Genomic DNA, 16,890 nt, shown 5'->3' with positions numbered 1-16,890 from the left:
AGAAATCGCGCGTATCGTCGCGCGAAAGTCAGCCGCCAGGAGACTGAGATAATAAGATAGCAACGTAATTTCCCCAGATCCGGCCATAAAAGCTCACGTGCGTCGGCTGTTGTCGCCGGGACAGCCGGCGTGCGACGAGACGGACTCGTCCAACATCTCCCACGAGGCAACGACGCTCGCAAATAACCCCAGGCCCGTGTCGTCGGGCAACGGCGAGGACAAGGAGCCGAGGAAGCCAGGAACGCCGGAACTTCCGGGTGGCTCGCCACAGGAACCAACCGGCGCGACGCAGTACGCGACGAGAAGCAACGGGTCCTACAGCGACGCCTCCGGCTCGTCGGAACTCGAGGCGCTGCTTCCGCCGGTGGATAGTTTCAAGGAAGAAGAACGCGCCCAGTGGGAACCACTCTCCGGCGACAAGTTCTCCAGGCAGAAGAACACACCTAGGTAGACCAACAATCTTTCCTCCTTCGTTTCCTTTCCTCCTCTTTCTCCAGAGGAACGTATCTTTTTCTTTTTCTTTTTCTTTTTCTTTTTCTTTTTCTTTTTCTTTTTCTTTTTCTTTTTCTTTTTCTTTTTTCGGTACAGAGTAGAGCTTCGTTCGCGTGAACTTGCCAAAGGGACAGACAAACGGTTCGTGTAATTTAAGTTTGTGCAGCGAGAGCTTCGAAAAAATTGTCTACACTGTTGCAACTTCACTGCAGAGAAAGAGATTCGCACAGAGATTCAGTTTCAGTTCATCTTGCAGCGAAAAGTCTTCATCTTGACGGTCTTACGTTAGTTTCTTTTTTTTTTTTTTTTCTTTCTTTTTCAAAAATATTGCAAGCACAGGGATTCTCTTATTCTCGAAGATTGCCTGCTTGAAAGATTCAAACGCCTCTGGAAACGTTGTTGGAAATTTGTTTCCATGATCATTGACGTCTCCTCTTGTTGCACGATTCTTTATTTTGTTGAATTTCGAACACTAGGATTACATGACAAAACGTGGGGATTTTTGACTACAGGCCAGTTGGATCGCTGTATGATTTTCTTTTGTGATGTTGTAAGATGTTGTAAGGAAATTTTTCACCGAATGTGCGAATACTTTTGTCCACCTTCGTAAGTGAGTTTAATCAGCAAGTGTTCGTTTAATCGAATAATCGCTGAAATTAACGGTTCAAACAAATGTTGACGTCCATATAAACGAAGTTCTACCGTATTGTGTTCGATTAATTTAACTTTCCTTTTTCTCTTGGGCTGTTTCTGTGGTATTTTTTTAGTTCATTCACGTAGCGATTCCACCACACACATCTTATAGAAGCATTGAGTTTTTTATCGAATGGAATTTGTTTTCATGAATGAACGTACGGCAGACGTTTTTCTTATTCGGCTACGTTTTAATCTACTATGCTTTTATCTGGTCGATAGTTGCTGTAGAAACAGATTGTGGTTTTTCTGTGGCGGCAACGATGGACTTTGATATGAAAAGAATCGATAACGATATTTTGCATCGTCAGTCGTATTGACGAATAGCTGTAACAATGCAAAAACTTTTTCAAAAACTTTGATCTGTTTCTCACGAACAATTTTTTTTTTCTTAGCTATAGCCGTAACTTTAATTATAGCTCATTCATAGTTTTTTTTTCCTGATACAAAATCTATTTTTTTTTTTTTTTTTTTACAATGAAACAATTGTCAAAGTATTGCGATCGGTTTTCTTCAAGCTTGAAATCGACGTTTCTATAAATATTATCTAATAACATTTTTAGTGAAATCGGTCATTGTGCTACCTAATGATATCTAATAATACTGAAATAAATATCTTATGCAACACTGTCGGATGAATTAATTATTCTTTCATCTATGAATTATATGATATGCCGGTTAAGAAAGACTCTAGTGTAAAAAATTATTGGATAAATGCGAAGGAATACGAGTCACGTTAGCCGCGCTAGCGATTGTGCGGTAGCGAACGTGTTATAGACTTGCGATAGACTCGGCCGCACAATGTAGATAGATAGATAGATAGATAGATAGATAGATAGAGAAACGATTTGTCGTCTAACTGATCGAAAAACTGAACGCAAAACTGAACGCAGGTTCGAAGCGTACATGATGACCGGCGACCTAATGCTGAACCTGTCGCGCACGCAGCAGAGCAGCGGCCTGCTACCGAAGCACCAGAAGAAGGTCGACTCGCTGAGGTACAACAATCATCACACCCACCATCACCATAATCACCACAATCACCACCATCATAACTCGGTACCGACCAGTCCTAACGAGATGCTGGGCCATCACCGTGCCTACAAGTGTACCGGTTCGAATTCGGCCAGCACCTCACCGGTCGGGATCAGCAAACGTGAGAGCGGCCAGTGTCCAGGCCAGAGCGATACTAGCAAACAAAGCGCCGCGAGTTTCGGTTATTCGAGCGGCTTCGTCCGCACCTCGCGCTCCGAGGACCACTTGCAATTCCAAAAGGACCCGTCGATGAGCGCGGTGGACATTGACATTGACGACGACGTCACGTCCAGCTTAAACACCCTGTTGGACACTCGGCCGGACAGCGGCCAGGGTTTGTCCAGCGAGCGAATCGTTTGGACGTACAACGCGCCAGTTAGCTCGCCGTCCGCCTCGGAGCGCACCTCCTGCTGCCAGAACGGCAGCTCCTCCCAATCCACGTCGAGTAGCTCCTCGACGGAGGGAACTAGCCCCCAAAGATCCTTATCGCCAACCTCCCCTACCTCGGTCTCGTCCTCCGTCATGTCCTCGAATTCTGGGTCCCGTAGGTTCCCACCGCCGGTACCCACGGGCGCTAGCGCCGCGGCCCTGGGCCCCTCCGGCGACGGGACCGTCTCCTCGGCCTCCGGCCTTCATCCTACCAACGGTGACCTCAGCCAGTCCGAGGCCATCAGCAACATGTCCAGTCCCGACTACAACGACGAGGAGACTATGGACATACTCAGTGCACGCGATATCATGATGGTCAGTGATCCGAGTGACAGTGACTCGACGATACTCGCCAGCGAGCCACCGCAGAGGAGGTTGAAGGCAGCGGCGGCGGCGGCGGCGGCGGCGGCGGTAGCAGCAGCGGCGGCTTCTTCTTCCTCTTCTTCAGTACCAGCAGCAGCAGCAGCAGCAGCAGCAGCAGCAGCAGCACCACCACCACCACCACCGGCGTCGAACGCTTACACACCGGCGCAGGACAACAGCGAGCACAGGATAGTGATACAGGTGAAGGGGCCGGATAAGGACGTCGCCGCGGCCCAGAGAAACACCAGTCCCAGGCAAAACAGGCGACGGGGCAATCTCGGCAATCAGGAACTCGTGCCTACATCCACCGCGCAGAACACCGTGCAACGGCCGACTGGCAATAACACCGCTGGCAACGTCACGCCCGAGTTCGTTGGATATCAGGTTCGTTGGAGGTTACTTTTACTCCGATTTCATTTCATTTCATTTCATTTCATTTCATTTCGTCTCTCCCAATCTTTCGAATTCATTTATTCATTTTTTCCCTGTTTCTGAAATTGACGAGAATTTCTGGAATTGAAAGTAGTTGCTAACATAAGGGAGATTTCCAACGTTTTAATCGTTTTATTTATAAATGTAGACAATTGAAATGATATTCTGTCGTAGGTGGTCATTAGTGGTAATAGGTCGATGTCATAATTCAGATACTCCAGAAGAGTGAATTGTTAATTAGCGTAAAATCGAGTATAACGCAAATAAATTCATTTAGAGTGAAGCATTCGCTTCGATAAAATTTCTACAACAGATACTCTATATTTCCCGGAAGCGGTAGATCATTCCTGTTGGATCTCGTATCAGTATCAAAATGTGACCACAAAATGGGTGTTACTTTACTCGCGTCCACTTTGTGTCTTCTATCCCTCACGTCTTACCTTTCCTTTTTTGCTGAAGGAGCTGAAGGAGAGCGAGGACGAGAACGAAGCTCTGAACATTGGCAACTACGAAGACAAGCACGGCGGCGCGTCACCGCCGCAGTCCGCGGACGAAGAAAGCGACATCGAGAGTTTGCACAGCTTCCATTACAGTCCGAAAGCGGTGGACCTGCCCTCGGCCGTTCGACTGGCCAAGAGGCTATACTCCTTGGACGGCTTCAAAAAGTCTGATGTCTCTAGACATCTTAGCAAAAAGTACGTGAGCACGCAGTTTGTGAACCTGGCGAGGTGGCCTTGATCTCTAACGAGACCGATCAGAACAATCTCACTCGGAGATCTCACTAGGTTCAGGTTTTGTATTGAAACTGCGGATTTTTATTCATTTGTAATTTTAAAAAATCCGCACTCTTATTTATTTCTTTATTCATTTGTCATTGTTTCGAGTCATTCAAACTAAAGGGTAATATTTAAAAATCGACTACCACTGGCCAATCCTTTATTCCTTTTTCTTTCAATTTAGATATTAATAATTTGAAAAGTAATACTATTTCAAATCAGATTATGTTCCTTTCAACTTAAAGTGACAATCCAAATAATATTAATTTGAGAAATTATAAAAATAAGATCTCGAAAGATTCTCAATCACGTTTCTCTCTCGGTTAAATTCCAAGCCCATCGTGTTTTGAAATTGTTTCGCCGATGCTAATGTGTTACCGGATTTGGGCATTGCAGCAACGACTTTAGTAGAGCGGTAGCCGAAGAATACTTGAGATACTTCAGCTTCGAACGGGACACGCTGGACGTGGCTCTCAGAAAGTTCCTTGCCCAGTTCTCTTTGACGGGGGAGACCCAGGAAAGGGAGAGGGTTCTTGTACATTTCTCCAAAAGATTTCTCGATTGTAATCCGGGCGCTTTCAATTCTCAGGGTAAACAATCTATATTTTTTCTTTTTCTCTTTTTCTCTCTCTCTTTTTTTTAATATAAATCTAGCACACAGCGATAATTCGTATATTTTACACTCGTTGATTACAGACGCTGTTCACACGTTAACCTGCGCCATAATGCTGCTCAATACGGACCTGCACGGCCAGAATATCGGGAGAAAGATGTCGTGTAACGAATTTATCGAGAACCTCTCGGAATTGAACGACGGCGATAACTTCCCGAGAGAGGTGCTGAAGCAGCTTTACAATGCTATCAAATCGTTCCCCTTGGAATGGGCCTTGTGAGTTTAATCAAACTTTTGAAAATGGGATTTCTCTGTCATAGTACTTGGCGACTATTTTTTGCCGACAATTTTGAAAAGCTTACAACAAGCTTTCTCTTTTTTCATAATGAACGTAATTTCAAGAAACTGCGAAAGGTAATTTTAATTAACTTTCCTTTATTTTCTATATGACTTACAGCATTAATTTATAATACAATTTGGTACTTTGAAAATTCTAGTCTTTCGGATATTCAAATCGCACTTTAGTGGCTACGAATGTTACATTAATAGCGATAACAGATGATGTTACTAACAGCGAGAAAAACAAGAATTTTTAAGGATACTTACTTCGGATACGCCATTTTGTGTGTTAAAAGTTATTAAAAGTGAAGAGAGCTCTTTTTTTTTTTTTTTAGCTTCCTGAAATTATATAATTTCCTTAATCTTCAAGTTAATAAAAGTTTCACAATTCAGCTTATAAGCTTTCAAAAGTTACATGTAAATTTATTAATTCAAATTATTTCCACTTATTTCGCCCCCCCCCCTCCCCCCCCCTCTATTTTAGAACATATAATATTATATGCTACCTCTTAGTCACTTATCATTTCGATAAATGAATACAATCGGCAAAGAATAGTAAGGACTATGTCGTATATTGAGATAATGTAATATAATGGAATTTGCTGGCTGCTGGCTGTTCAGAGACGAAGAAGGTGATGAAACAGCGAATCAGGCGATCCAACAGGGTGATGGTCCAGCGATATCTGGTACCGGAAATCCGTTTCTCGACGTGCCAAATGTTACGGGTGCTACAGAATTTAAAAAGGGATATGTTATGCGGAAATGTTGCTTCGACTCCAACGGGAAGAAAAGTAATATATTTTATATATCATCCTTCGTATTTCTTTCTATTCACCTTTCTTTTTCAAATTTGTCAGCTAATTTCAAAGAAATCAGAATCTTGCTCAATCTGGTACGATTAGCTGTTATAGTAGGTTACAATTACTTTCTCTGTAAATTAATTCATCTGTACGTTAATTATCCGTGTATTAATGTTCAAATGTGTAACGTCGTTCCTAGTGTCGTTCTCTACTACTAGTTTTTGTAGAGAGCATCTCACGATGCTATAATAATTCACATTCATTTGGTAACATTCACTTTAAAATGTGACGGAAATAAAATGTTACTTGAAATCGTTTCAGCACCGTTCGGCAAACGCGGCTGGAAGATGTATTATTGTACATTGAGGGAACTTGTATTATACTTGCACAAAGACGAGCATGGCTTCCGCAACGACAGTTTGCACAACGCGATACGCATTCATCACGCGTTAGCCACCAAAGCGTCCGACTATACGAAAAAGGAACATGTCTTCAGGTTACAGACTGCTGATCAAGCAGAGTATCTCTTCCAAACTAGGTAATATCGTCTTTTGTCAGTAACTCGATCGCAATATCGTTAACCCTCTCGTTCTGACACGTTTCTGATTGAATTTGATTGGTTGCCAATAGAAATGGTAGCATGATATACGTAAAGTATAAAAAAAAAAGAAAATGTAATTGTAGTATACGTAGTGCAGATGTACGCCCTCGTTCAAAAGTTTTAGAACAAATAGATTAGATTTGTTTCAAATCTGGAAGAATTAAATAATAATTTGTACAATAAAGAATCCGCACAAGCATTAATATAACATTATATCATTAATGTACAATTATAAATATACAAACATATACATATAGTTAAAAGATTTTAATATGACTAATGCAATAAAATATGTATTTGTTTCAAAATCGGAAAGATTAGAAAACGATTAATTTATACAGCAAAGAATTTGTACGATCAACAATTGTTTTAAAATGTACGTACAATTTTGTGATTTCATTGTCTATGAAAGTTATTGAAAATAAAGATATTAAAAATGAAAAAATACCCCAAAACTTTAGAGTGGGAGTGTGGGAGTATACTTTTCATACATAATCCGTCGAGGAGATACATGTATATATATATATACACATTCTTCGGAGCGAAAGGGTTAATACCGTCAATTGAAATGTCAGAAATTACAAGTGAATATATTTTCAGTGATTCCAAAGAATTGCAGTCGTGGATAGACACGATCAACTTCGTGTGTGCCAGCTTTTCCTGCCAGCCACTAGCAGGAGCGGTGGGTTCTCAGCGAAAGTTTCAGCGGCCTCTGCTTCCATGCAGTCACACGAAATTATCTCCTGTGAGTAATATTGGCATAAGAACGAAGAGATTAAGAACAGCAGTTTCTTCTACACGGTCAGGCAAACGAATATAATGCCCGAAGCAAACTCCGTCCTCTGAGTTCTCGTACTCGAGATTCGGATGCCAGAATTAAAACCGTCGTACAGAGTGTAGTGTACAAAACGTATTAAATAATACTAGTTTTTACAAACAAACAGATGAAAAAGGGAAAGCAGTAGACTCACTCGTCTCGTGATTTTTCTTTTTTTTTTTTTTTCTTTCTTTCTTTTCTTTCTTTCTTTTAACTAAGGAGTTGCGCGTTGAATGACGGTTCGTTGGATTTTTTTTCACGTGTTGTCAGAGAGAACAGTTACGGGACCACGAGGAAAGGGTGAGCAAATTGGAAGCTGAACTGGAGGAGCACAGACGACATCCACCTGAGCGGGGGGCTAAAGCTCTTACTGTACAAAATTATAAAGAAAAAGATGCCTACTTGCATCATGAGGTATAATATATAATATAATACTCGGTAACAGCTTTCTTCTTTTATAAAGTTTGACATCTATCATTTATAACATTAGTCATCCTATTCTTCATTTGTTCTAGTCTTCTTTAATTTAAGTATACTTACAGTTACAATTTAAAAAATTAGATGGAATGTGGTTATGTTTTAAGAAGCTTAAACCCAAAGTTTGTAATTTATAGTATTATCTTGAAACTTTCTCTTGAAAAATTAAAAATTCCTTAGGATACAATTTAATTAATATTAATAAATGTAAAATGCCAAGTATAACTTTCGCAATAAACGTAATAAACTCGATTTATATCTGCTACACGCTCTTGGAACGTTTTATCGAATCGAAGCGAATTGCTCAACATTCAATGAAAAAAAAGTACGGCACTTTCACCGCGATATATTTCATGCTCCCTCATTCTTAACCAGTTACATAACTTTAATGTCAGAGTGTTCAAATTCCGGCTAATCATTCTTCGTTTCTGCATTAGCATACAGCTATTTACTTGACAAGAATTTATTTGTATTATTTGTATTATTTTTTAAAATATAGTCACTTACATGTTTAGCTTATTAATTGTTCCGATTAACAGTGATACAGACAAAACTTAAATAAAACTTCATACAATTCTACACAATAGTATTTTCTACAATTTTTTCAATATTTATAAATTTTTCTACAATTTTATATTTCAAAATTCATTTCCATTGAAATGCCTGGAATGCCATACTGAGATTTCTCATCTCTCTCAAGCAGAATAATGATTGGTTAGTTTCTTAGAAGGTAATTCTAAATAGAAAATGAAGTATATTTTTTGGGCATTTGAATTTTATAATTTTAAACTGCACACCTTGTTGAATTTTTGTTACTATTTTTTGTTACGTTACTACTGCTAGCAGAGATTCTGATTCTAAATAAATTATTATGGGAAAAATAGTGTAGTAAGTTCATACAAGAAAGGTTCTACTGTATCCACGTGACAGTTTTAAATTGGGCAATTTTTCTCATTCGCAGCTGAAGAGATATAAAACGTACGCGTACCTGTTACGGTCAAGGTTGGCGTTCACGGAGGTGGAACCGTCGTTGGTGAAGAGCAGTATCGGCGAGGTGGACGAGGGAATCGGTGCCTTGTTGAACTCGGACGTGGCGCTGATACCGCCGCCAGTTCCTGATCGGCCGGCTATAAATAGGTACAGTTACAGGGCTGCCATTTACAACCGTAATCTGCTAAACGGTCAGGACTACGGCGGGGACATTGGTTGACGTGTGATGGGTGTCTTTTCAGCATGTGTGGTCTAGTCTGACCTGCACGCGCAGGCAGAGGCAACAGCTGAAATTCGGAACAGAATTAACGGGGAAAGAAAAGAAAAGAAAAGAAAAGAAAAGAAAAGAAAAGGAAAAAAATAATTTACCTAACGATGCCGTGTATCCGACGCATCGCTCGTTAAGTACTCTACTTTAACTCGCGCGTACCGTGTACTCAACGTTCTCTTTTACTATATTTAATCGTAAACTTATCAGCGGCCGTTATAAACGATAACAAACACCGATAGTAGCTAGCATTCGTACGGCGTTCTACTACAGCAGCGATTTCGATCTTCCCCCCATTGTCGAGCCATTCACTTTTTCCTACTACTATTAATTTTATTTTATGTAATATTTATTTGTTTTCTTTTTTCGTTCTAATTAGTTTCTGCCGTTCGAGTCAATTAATTTTCGTATATATATATATTTTTAAGCGTAGAAAAAATAGCTGCTGTTCTAAGCGCTTATTCGAGAAACCGGCTGACAAAGTGGTGATATTGGATCAAGATTCACACCTAACTCAGTAACAAATGGTTCACTAATTGTACCCGAGTAGTTTGTTAAAGCGTTGACGAAGACCTGGCCAAGGCCCGATTCGAGACTCGTGCCTTGACTCTGAAGATAAGACCAGTTACGTATAGAACAATACTCCAAAACAGCAAGGAAACAGAGACGATCTAATTGCGTGACCATCGTTCAATTGATCTGAACGTAAATCTATCTATATAAACGACAAAGATCTATGTTTTGCATCTTGTAATAGAACTTAATACTTTTCTGTATCAAACAGAACGTAATACTGTACAGAAATTGTAGGATCACGTCATCGAACCAAAAACAACGGCGCGGTATTTTTGTTGCTATACCAAACTGTGTCCTATCTTCGTGCGTTAAAAACGAACGAAGAAAGCCAATATCTTACACGAGCATCTCTTCATGCTTTTCGCTTTTCAGTTCCGCTGCTAACAAATTTTACAACAGATATTTAACCAGTTATATCGGGTAACACAGGTGGCGTGAAATAATATACCCGCTTCTCTTATGCTGTTTCGAGAAAGTTTCACCGAAGGTTACGTGGCTGCATTTCTTTTTATTTCTTTTTTTTTTTTTTTTATCCATATATGTATATGTGTGTATGTATATATATATATATATATATATATATGTATGTATGTATACGTGTATTATTTTCTGTTTCTTTATGGTCTTGTGTGCTACTTACTCTACGAATGTAACGACAGACTGTTATCGATACATCTCCATGAACAATCGTGACTTCCATTGTCTTTTTTTTTTTTTATTTTATTTATCGCCTAAGGACCTAGACCTTTCTATCGGCCGATGAGATACGTCTCGCGTGAACGAGATTTTTTTATAGATCATCAACGTCAAAGATACACGATGGAAGTGATATTTCAACGCGAAACTCCAAGGTACTCTGCGCACGCGTTGTTGATTGTTTATTTAAATAGATATATTTATTTTCTGATAAACTAATCGAAATAAGTAAAGAGAGAGAGAGAGAGAGAGAGAGAGAGAGAGAGAGAGAGAGAGTGAGTGAATGATGAGTGACTGAGTGAGTGAGTGAGAGAAAGAGAAGTGCGTTTCGTTGAGAACGAAAGGAGGAGAGAAGATAAAAAAAAGAGATAGAAAAAAATCGTAGAAAAAGAATTAAGAAAGTGTCGAGAAATGACTGTGTGTCGTTTCGCCGTAGTCACTTCGATTTTTGTTCGTTAATTGCAACGAAGACGATACATGTATACACACTGAGTTAAGCCGATATAAAATGCGACGATATGCGACGATCGTTATAAAGTTTAAGACTGGATCAAATTCATTAGGCGCGTTATATTCCCGACCTCCCCGGAGCTGTTCAGTTGCGAAACGAGAATTCTGTGCGCGCAAATGTGCGATATATTTTTGTATTTGGTGTATTTTCGCCGCGAATATGGTGTGATTCGCGCCTTTGTATTCCATTTCAATATTCCGCGATTTCTCCATGTGTTTTTTGCCGTGATCGATCCTCGACGACCGATGTTCTTCTTTTCTGTGTTCGCGCATCGTTTCTCGCGGTTTTTTTTTCTTCGAGGTAAAATTGGTTGATATATACGAAGAGGAACAATGTCGTTCCAATAGCTTTTAGTCGACGACGACTAACAATAAGATGACAAAACGGAGACGAAAGAAGAAGAAGAGAAAACTGTCACGAGAGAAAGAAACCGAGGAAAAGGAAACGTTTCGTTTCTCGGTATTTAATTGAGAAATACCGCAGATAAGGACTACCTTATTCTAGGGCCTCACCTTATTCTAATCACTGTTCTGACTTTACGTTTAGGTGCATAACAAGTAGCAAATTGTCGAAATTATTCTAGCCTTATTGATTATCCAGTATATATATATATACACACATGTATGTACATATTATGTACATATATACAAATATATGTATATGTATACACGCGATCGCATTCTTGCATAAAAAGTATTACGTAACTGACTTGGTGCTTTTTCGCGCGTTCTAAATGATTTCGGAAAGAACGATTTTCATTAACTTGTTCGTATATATCGTTTCGTGAATATATATGATGGTTTTGCATTGGCGTGTTAAAATATTAAGAAAAATATTACGGACGTTCGTTTCAAGTTGATTTGTGTATTTTTTGACGACGTTACTTACAAGTTGTTAAGTATGTAAGAAATAATTTATTTTATGGAAGAAAAAAGGCACACTCTTACAAGTGTTACGTAATTATTTTATGCCAGCGTTCTGAATCTAATCAAGCGATACTCTATACTCTTGGAAAAGGCAGTATTAGGACCTACTAATTTCCAGTACCATTCAGTTAGGGAGAGAAAGAGAGAGAGAGAGAGAGAGAGAGAGAGAGAGAGAAATCAAAATACTACATGGTTTTGAGTGATTGCGTTGAGCAACGTTTAGCTAGCAGTGTTCATTTTTTTCTTTGTTTTTTTGTTTTCTTAGTATAATGTTTGTATCAATGAATCGCAAGCATTCCTGTGAAATTTCTCTCTTAGAGAACACCAAAACGAGTCTGTTCATTGACTAGTTAGCGTTTCTAGATACGGTTCCTGTAAAAATCATACTGTTGCTCAGTATACTACGAATACATTAAACTTTTAAATATAAAAATCAGTGAAACTCTATTTCATTACTTTTGTATTTTGATTGTAGATAGTCGCTTTGATTATCTGTTTAATTGTTTCTTAAACACTGTTCTTTTTGTATCGTTTCTCGAGAAGTCGTTCACTACATCTAATATCATAGTGTACACTAGACCCCTTGTACATAAAACTGTATTATATGTGGATAACATAACGATTATTATAAACTACATAAAGCTAATGGCAATAAAGATAAACAGTCTCCAAATTATATAGATTCGCAACTTTCATACATAAATATTCCCCACAAATATACCAGTAGGTACCTTACTAATACGATATGTATTTGATGTTGTATGCATCTTCTTTTTTTCTTATTGATATCGCCCAGTATTTAGTTTTGTTTTTGCATGTTGTAACATTTCCTGCATGTGCAAAATTAATTTTACTTTTAATAGTTAGTATTACATTAATACTTTTCATTTTGTTTTTATATCATTTGTAAAAATATATATATCACTGCATGTACTATTGATGTGCTTAATAATGTTGCTATGTACAACAACAAGATGAGATCATTAATATTGTTACAAGCAATTATGAGGCATACTATACAATTAATTTGTTTTCAGTTTCTTCAGTAATTTCCATGTATTTTTCATTATAAAGTTGAAAGCCAAATAGCATGAAACCAATAAGCATGAAAATGATAAAATTGCATATCTTTATAAAATTCATACTGGAAAAATAATTCCCTTAAAAATTAACATTTTATTTTATTTCATATATGTAATTCAAAATCTATAAAGCATCGAGAAGAAAAAAATTAAATTTTGCCATTAATTGGATTGATAAGAAAAGATTCAGTTCAATTATTTTTAAAAATTATTTATTCCTAAAAATGAATCTGATTGATTATATTGATTCCTAAATGTATAAGGTTTGACTTGATTTTCATTATTAACTTTAAGCGCTTTAAACATATATGCTACAACTTCACTTATATTGTATTATTTGAAATTGATTTAATGATTTATCTATTGATTTATTGCATGCAACAGGATTGAGCCAGTGTCATCGTGAACGAAGACGGCAGACCATCATCACAGATGAGGTATACGAATAGACCTCGCATACAATGTATTTTTTCGGCGACGATTTTGCAATTCTCCTGGCTGCATTACCATTTTCGTGTCACATCCTGTTTTACCGATTCAGGCAGGGTTTGCATCGCAGCACTACTAATGATGAGAATTAAAATTAAAAAATATGATTTTTGAGACAGATTTGTTTCAAGAATTATTTATTGAATTAAACGTGGTGGTATTTTATCAATGAAGGCATGTAACGATTTAAAACAGCGATTGATGAAAAATTTAGTATATATTTGACTATTAACATCTATTTAAAAATATTAGAAAAGATTGATTAAAATATGATATTTTTATGAATAATACAATTAGATATAACATTCTATTATTACGAATGTGTAAATCCATAGCCTGAATGAATTATCTTTATCCCGCAAATTCAATTTTATGAAACATTGGATTTATCGTATCAGAGAAATGTTTTTACAAATATTGTTGGGAATAAAGGGACACATTGCTGTAAATTATTTTTTGCAAATCGTCCGTTTCGAAATTTCGAAGTCAAATTTATTTTCTTAAACGATACCATGCATATATTTTCTTTTTCATAGTACGATGTTATGTGTTAAGACCAACTCACTCAGTTGCAACGACCGAAATCATTTATTGTTATAAATTGTTAATAAAAATGATACGAATGATTTTATGAGTTCGAAATATTATTCGTTCCTATTTTCTTCTAATTGTCTCTTTCTGATTGCCAATGAGCTTGTAGATTAATCACTCTCTCATTGATTTCGATGATTGAAAATTTTAAACAGTACTTGGAAATGTTATACAATTGGTAGAAAAGAATTAATTGTTTAATTGTTGTAAGTAAATTATTATAAATATTAGATAATGTTTTAATAATTAATTAAATATTATTTAAAAATTCACTTCGAGAGTTTGATCTATGATGCAGACGATGAAGATTCAACTTGTAGCACAGATGAGGTATATTGAATATATCTCGGCATTGTCAAGTAAATCTGTTGCCAGATGTGAAACAATATAATAATTAAAAAGTGTCATGGAAACAATTTTCCAACTGATTAAATAGCGGAATTTTACTCGTGCGATACTTTCTATTTTATTCGATCACGTTAGGGTAAGGGTAAAATATCTATATATTTTAAACGAGACGTGCGAAGGGAAAATACAAAGTCACACTGATTATCATCAAATAAATTTATTATAATTTAATTTTTAAAATTAAAGCATGCCTCGAGATTTAATTACAAACTGGTACTAATCATCTTGATCGACGCCTTACTTAACAAAGATTTTCTAATTGATCGTTTTGCAAAAGATCGAAGCCTGGAAAGAAGAGGTGTGGAAAAAAGAAAAGAGAGATCTAAGTGATGAGCTACTCAGAATCACTCGTTATATCGATCAAGGGAACTTAAGGCTTTACATTAAGGAATTTACCTCGAATGAAATGACTTTACACAAATGTACAACTATCAACTACGAAATTTAATAAACACGTGAAGTTGAGGACAAGTTGCACAAGATCGCTCTATTACAATTGTACTATATTAAAACAAAAAATATCGTTCAACGTGATAAAGCTTTTCCTTATTTATATATATAGATTTTTCTCGCGTTCGTCCTTTTTTTTCTTTCTTTTTTATTAGATAAAATACTCGAAAAATCTTCGCTCGATTAATCGTCGCGTTTCAGAAAGAATATACGATATTACAATCCGAGGGTATGTGTTTCACTGCGCAGTATATATATATATATATACAGATCGAACATGAATGTACAAAAATCTGCCGAAAGCCGGCTTTTCGTTTCGTACACAACACACATAGAGAACCTTACAAAACGCAATGTTGCTGTTCAAATCTTTCGATAATAGTACACGCAGATGATTTTTCTTTCATTAAACGTCATACCTTGTTTTCATACTTACTTTTACGCTTAAGGTGATAGTTACTCTTTTAAATTGTACATAGATCACATGGTGTTGTAACGTTTAGATCGCTTTACAATTGTATCGTGCATAAATGCCAAAGAATCGCATTTAAAAGTACATTTTTTTTTTTTTTTTTTCTTACAATGTGTTTCTTCTTCGCGTTACGTTTGTATATAATTTCATTGATTACATCGTTTTTATTTTTTTTCTTTGTTTTGTATGTTATATATTTTTGCATACTGCGCGATTGTGTTGCTTTCCTTCTATCCGATCTTCAAGTATTCACACAATTATTACGTTTACAAATACGAAAAACTTATTGAAGATTTTGCCAGTTTTCCCTTTTCTTTCACATTCCATTGCACAATTAAATTTTTCGGATGTCAGATTCTCCGACGTCAGATATATTCTGCTCTGTATAAACTAATCGTGACACGTTCTTACAATTAAATACTCATGGTACATACTTTTCTTTTTTTAGTTTTGTCGTATCACTCGTTTTCTTATACTTTGTGTACATGAAATATTTCTTTGTAAATATTATCTTTTTATAGTTACGAAAATAAAATTGTGAATATGATCTGTTCTCGTTTTGTGTTCTTTTTCATTTTGTATTCCTTTTCCCTTAAAAAACTACTTTCTCCTCGTTCCAGATTTCTTGCTACAAATTAAACGAGTTGTAAATACAATGTACAACTTTTTAAATATTTCTTCCGTTACCTAAATAAAACTTTTAAAGTCGAAACTTTTATCAGAGATATCGTACTACAAACGTCCTGCATTCTGGAAAATTAATTTTTAAAATACGCACGTAGTCCTGGTGAAGAATAAATTTGGGTGTTTTATATCGTGATTGTATTACACTGTATTGTGTGAAGTATTTAAAAATCTTTATAGCTTCAATAAAAATATATATGTATATCTATATATCTGTATATAGATCTGTATATGAATCTGTAATTTATATATAAACTTGAGAAATTATTTGACAATGGAAGAAGTATCCTTTCTGTTTGTTTTTGATAAATTCAGAAATATCTTTCGTATTGTCGCAGTTCATTAAAATGCATAAATACCTTGCGACTTGAAGTTGATATTTATCACGGTAAATGATTCGAGATAGTACGACGAATATAATTTACATACTAAACGCTAGTAGATCGAATTAAACACACACAAAAAAAAGGTATTTACAAAAACGAAATAGATCAGTAGATTTTGTACGGATTTATTATCATATAATGAAATATATATATATATATATATATATATATATATATATATATATATATATATATATATATATATATATATATATATATATNAAATATATATATATATATATATATATATATATATATATATATATATATATATATATACACATATATATATATATATATATATGTATATATAGTTATAATTGTATATAATTCTAAATTAGATACTGTTACTTTACATAATTCTTCTGGTGATTCAAAATAACATGGACCTCTACTTATGTACAGATACAGTGCAATGTATATGCAATAATAATTAATAAACGATTTATATTACAATATCGGTCAACTAAACGTTGACTCTACTCAACATACAA

General features: G+C 36.3%; 1 protein-coding gene across 2 annotated transcripts; it reads left to right on the top strand.

The window, feature by feature from the left end:
• The first annotated feature begins 318 nt into the window (after nt 1–318).
• Nucleotides 319–14,031, top strand: LOC122535532 (PH and SEC7 domain-containing protein-like). 2 transcript variants are annotated; one of them, XM_043667141.1, is made up of 11 exons: nt 319–447; nt 2,079–3,396; nt 3,904–4,139; nt 4,617–4,810; nt 4,917–5,109; nt 5,794–5,963; nt 6,294–6,510; nt 7,174–7,318; nt 7,661–7,804; nt 8,829–9,004; nt 13,301–14,031. In XM_043667141.1, the coding sequence occupies exons 2-11, from the start codon at nt 2,092–2,094 to the stop codon at nt 13,320–13,322; spliced, it is 2,802 nt and encodes a 933-aa protein (XP_043523076.1). In that variant the 5' UTR covers nt 319–447; nt 2,079–2,091; the 3' UTR covers nt 13,323–14,031. The 2 variants fall into 2 exon arrangements, with proteins under 2 accessions (XP_043523076.1, XP_043523077.1); XM_043667142.1 differs by lacking the exon at nt 13,301–14,031 and adding an exon at nt 9,100–12,510.
• The last annotated feature ends 2,859 nt before the right edge of the window (nt 14,032–16,890 follow it).

This window comes from Frieseomelitta varia, unplaced genomic scaffold, assembly GCF_011392965.1.
Source record: "Frieseomelitta varia isolate USP_RPSP 00005682 unplaced genomic scaffold, Fvar_1.2 scaffold_735, whole genome shotgun sequence".
Classification (NCBI taxonomy): domain Eukaryota; kingdom Metazoa; phylum Arthropoda; class Insecta; order Hymenoptera; family Apidae; genus Frieseomelitta; species Frieseomelitta varia.
The sequence above is the reverse complement of the archived record's forward strand: the minus strand, read 5'-3'. Positions and strand labels throughout refer to the sequence as shown.

What these genes read in the sequence shown, in the direction of transcription:
- LOC122535532 (XM_043667141.1), top strand. Translation starts at nt 2,092, where the DNA reads ATGATGACCGGCGACCTAATGCTGAACCTGTCGCGCACGCAGCAGAGC. An exon ending in TTCCCCTTGGAATGGGCCTT is followed by an intron (nt 5,110 to 5,793) that starts GTGAGTTTAATC and finishes CTGGCTGTTCAG; the next exon opens with AGACGAAGAAGGTGATGAAA. An exon ending in ATGCCTACTTGCATCATGAG is followed by an intron (nt 7,805 to 8,828) that starts GTATAATATATA and finishes TCTCATTCGCAG; the next exon opens with CTGAAGAGATATAAAACGTA.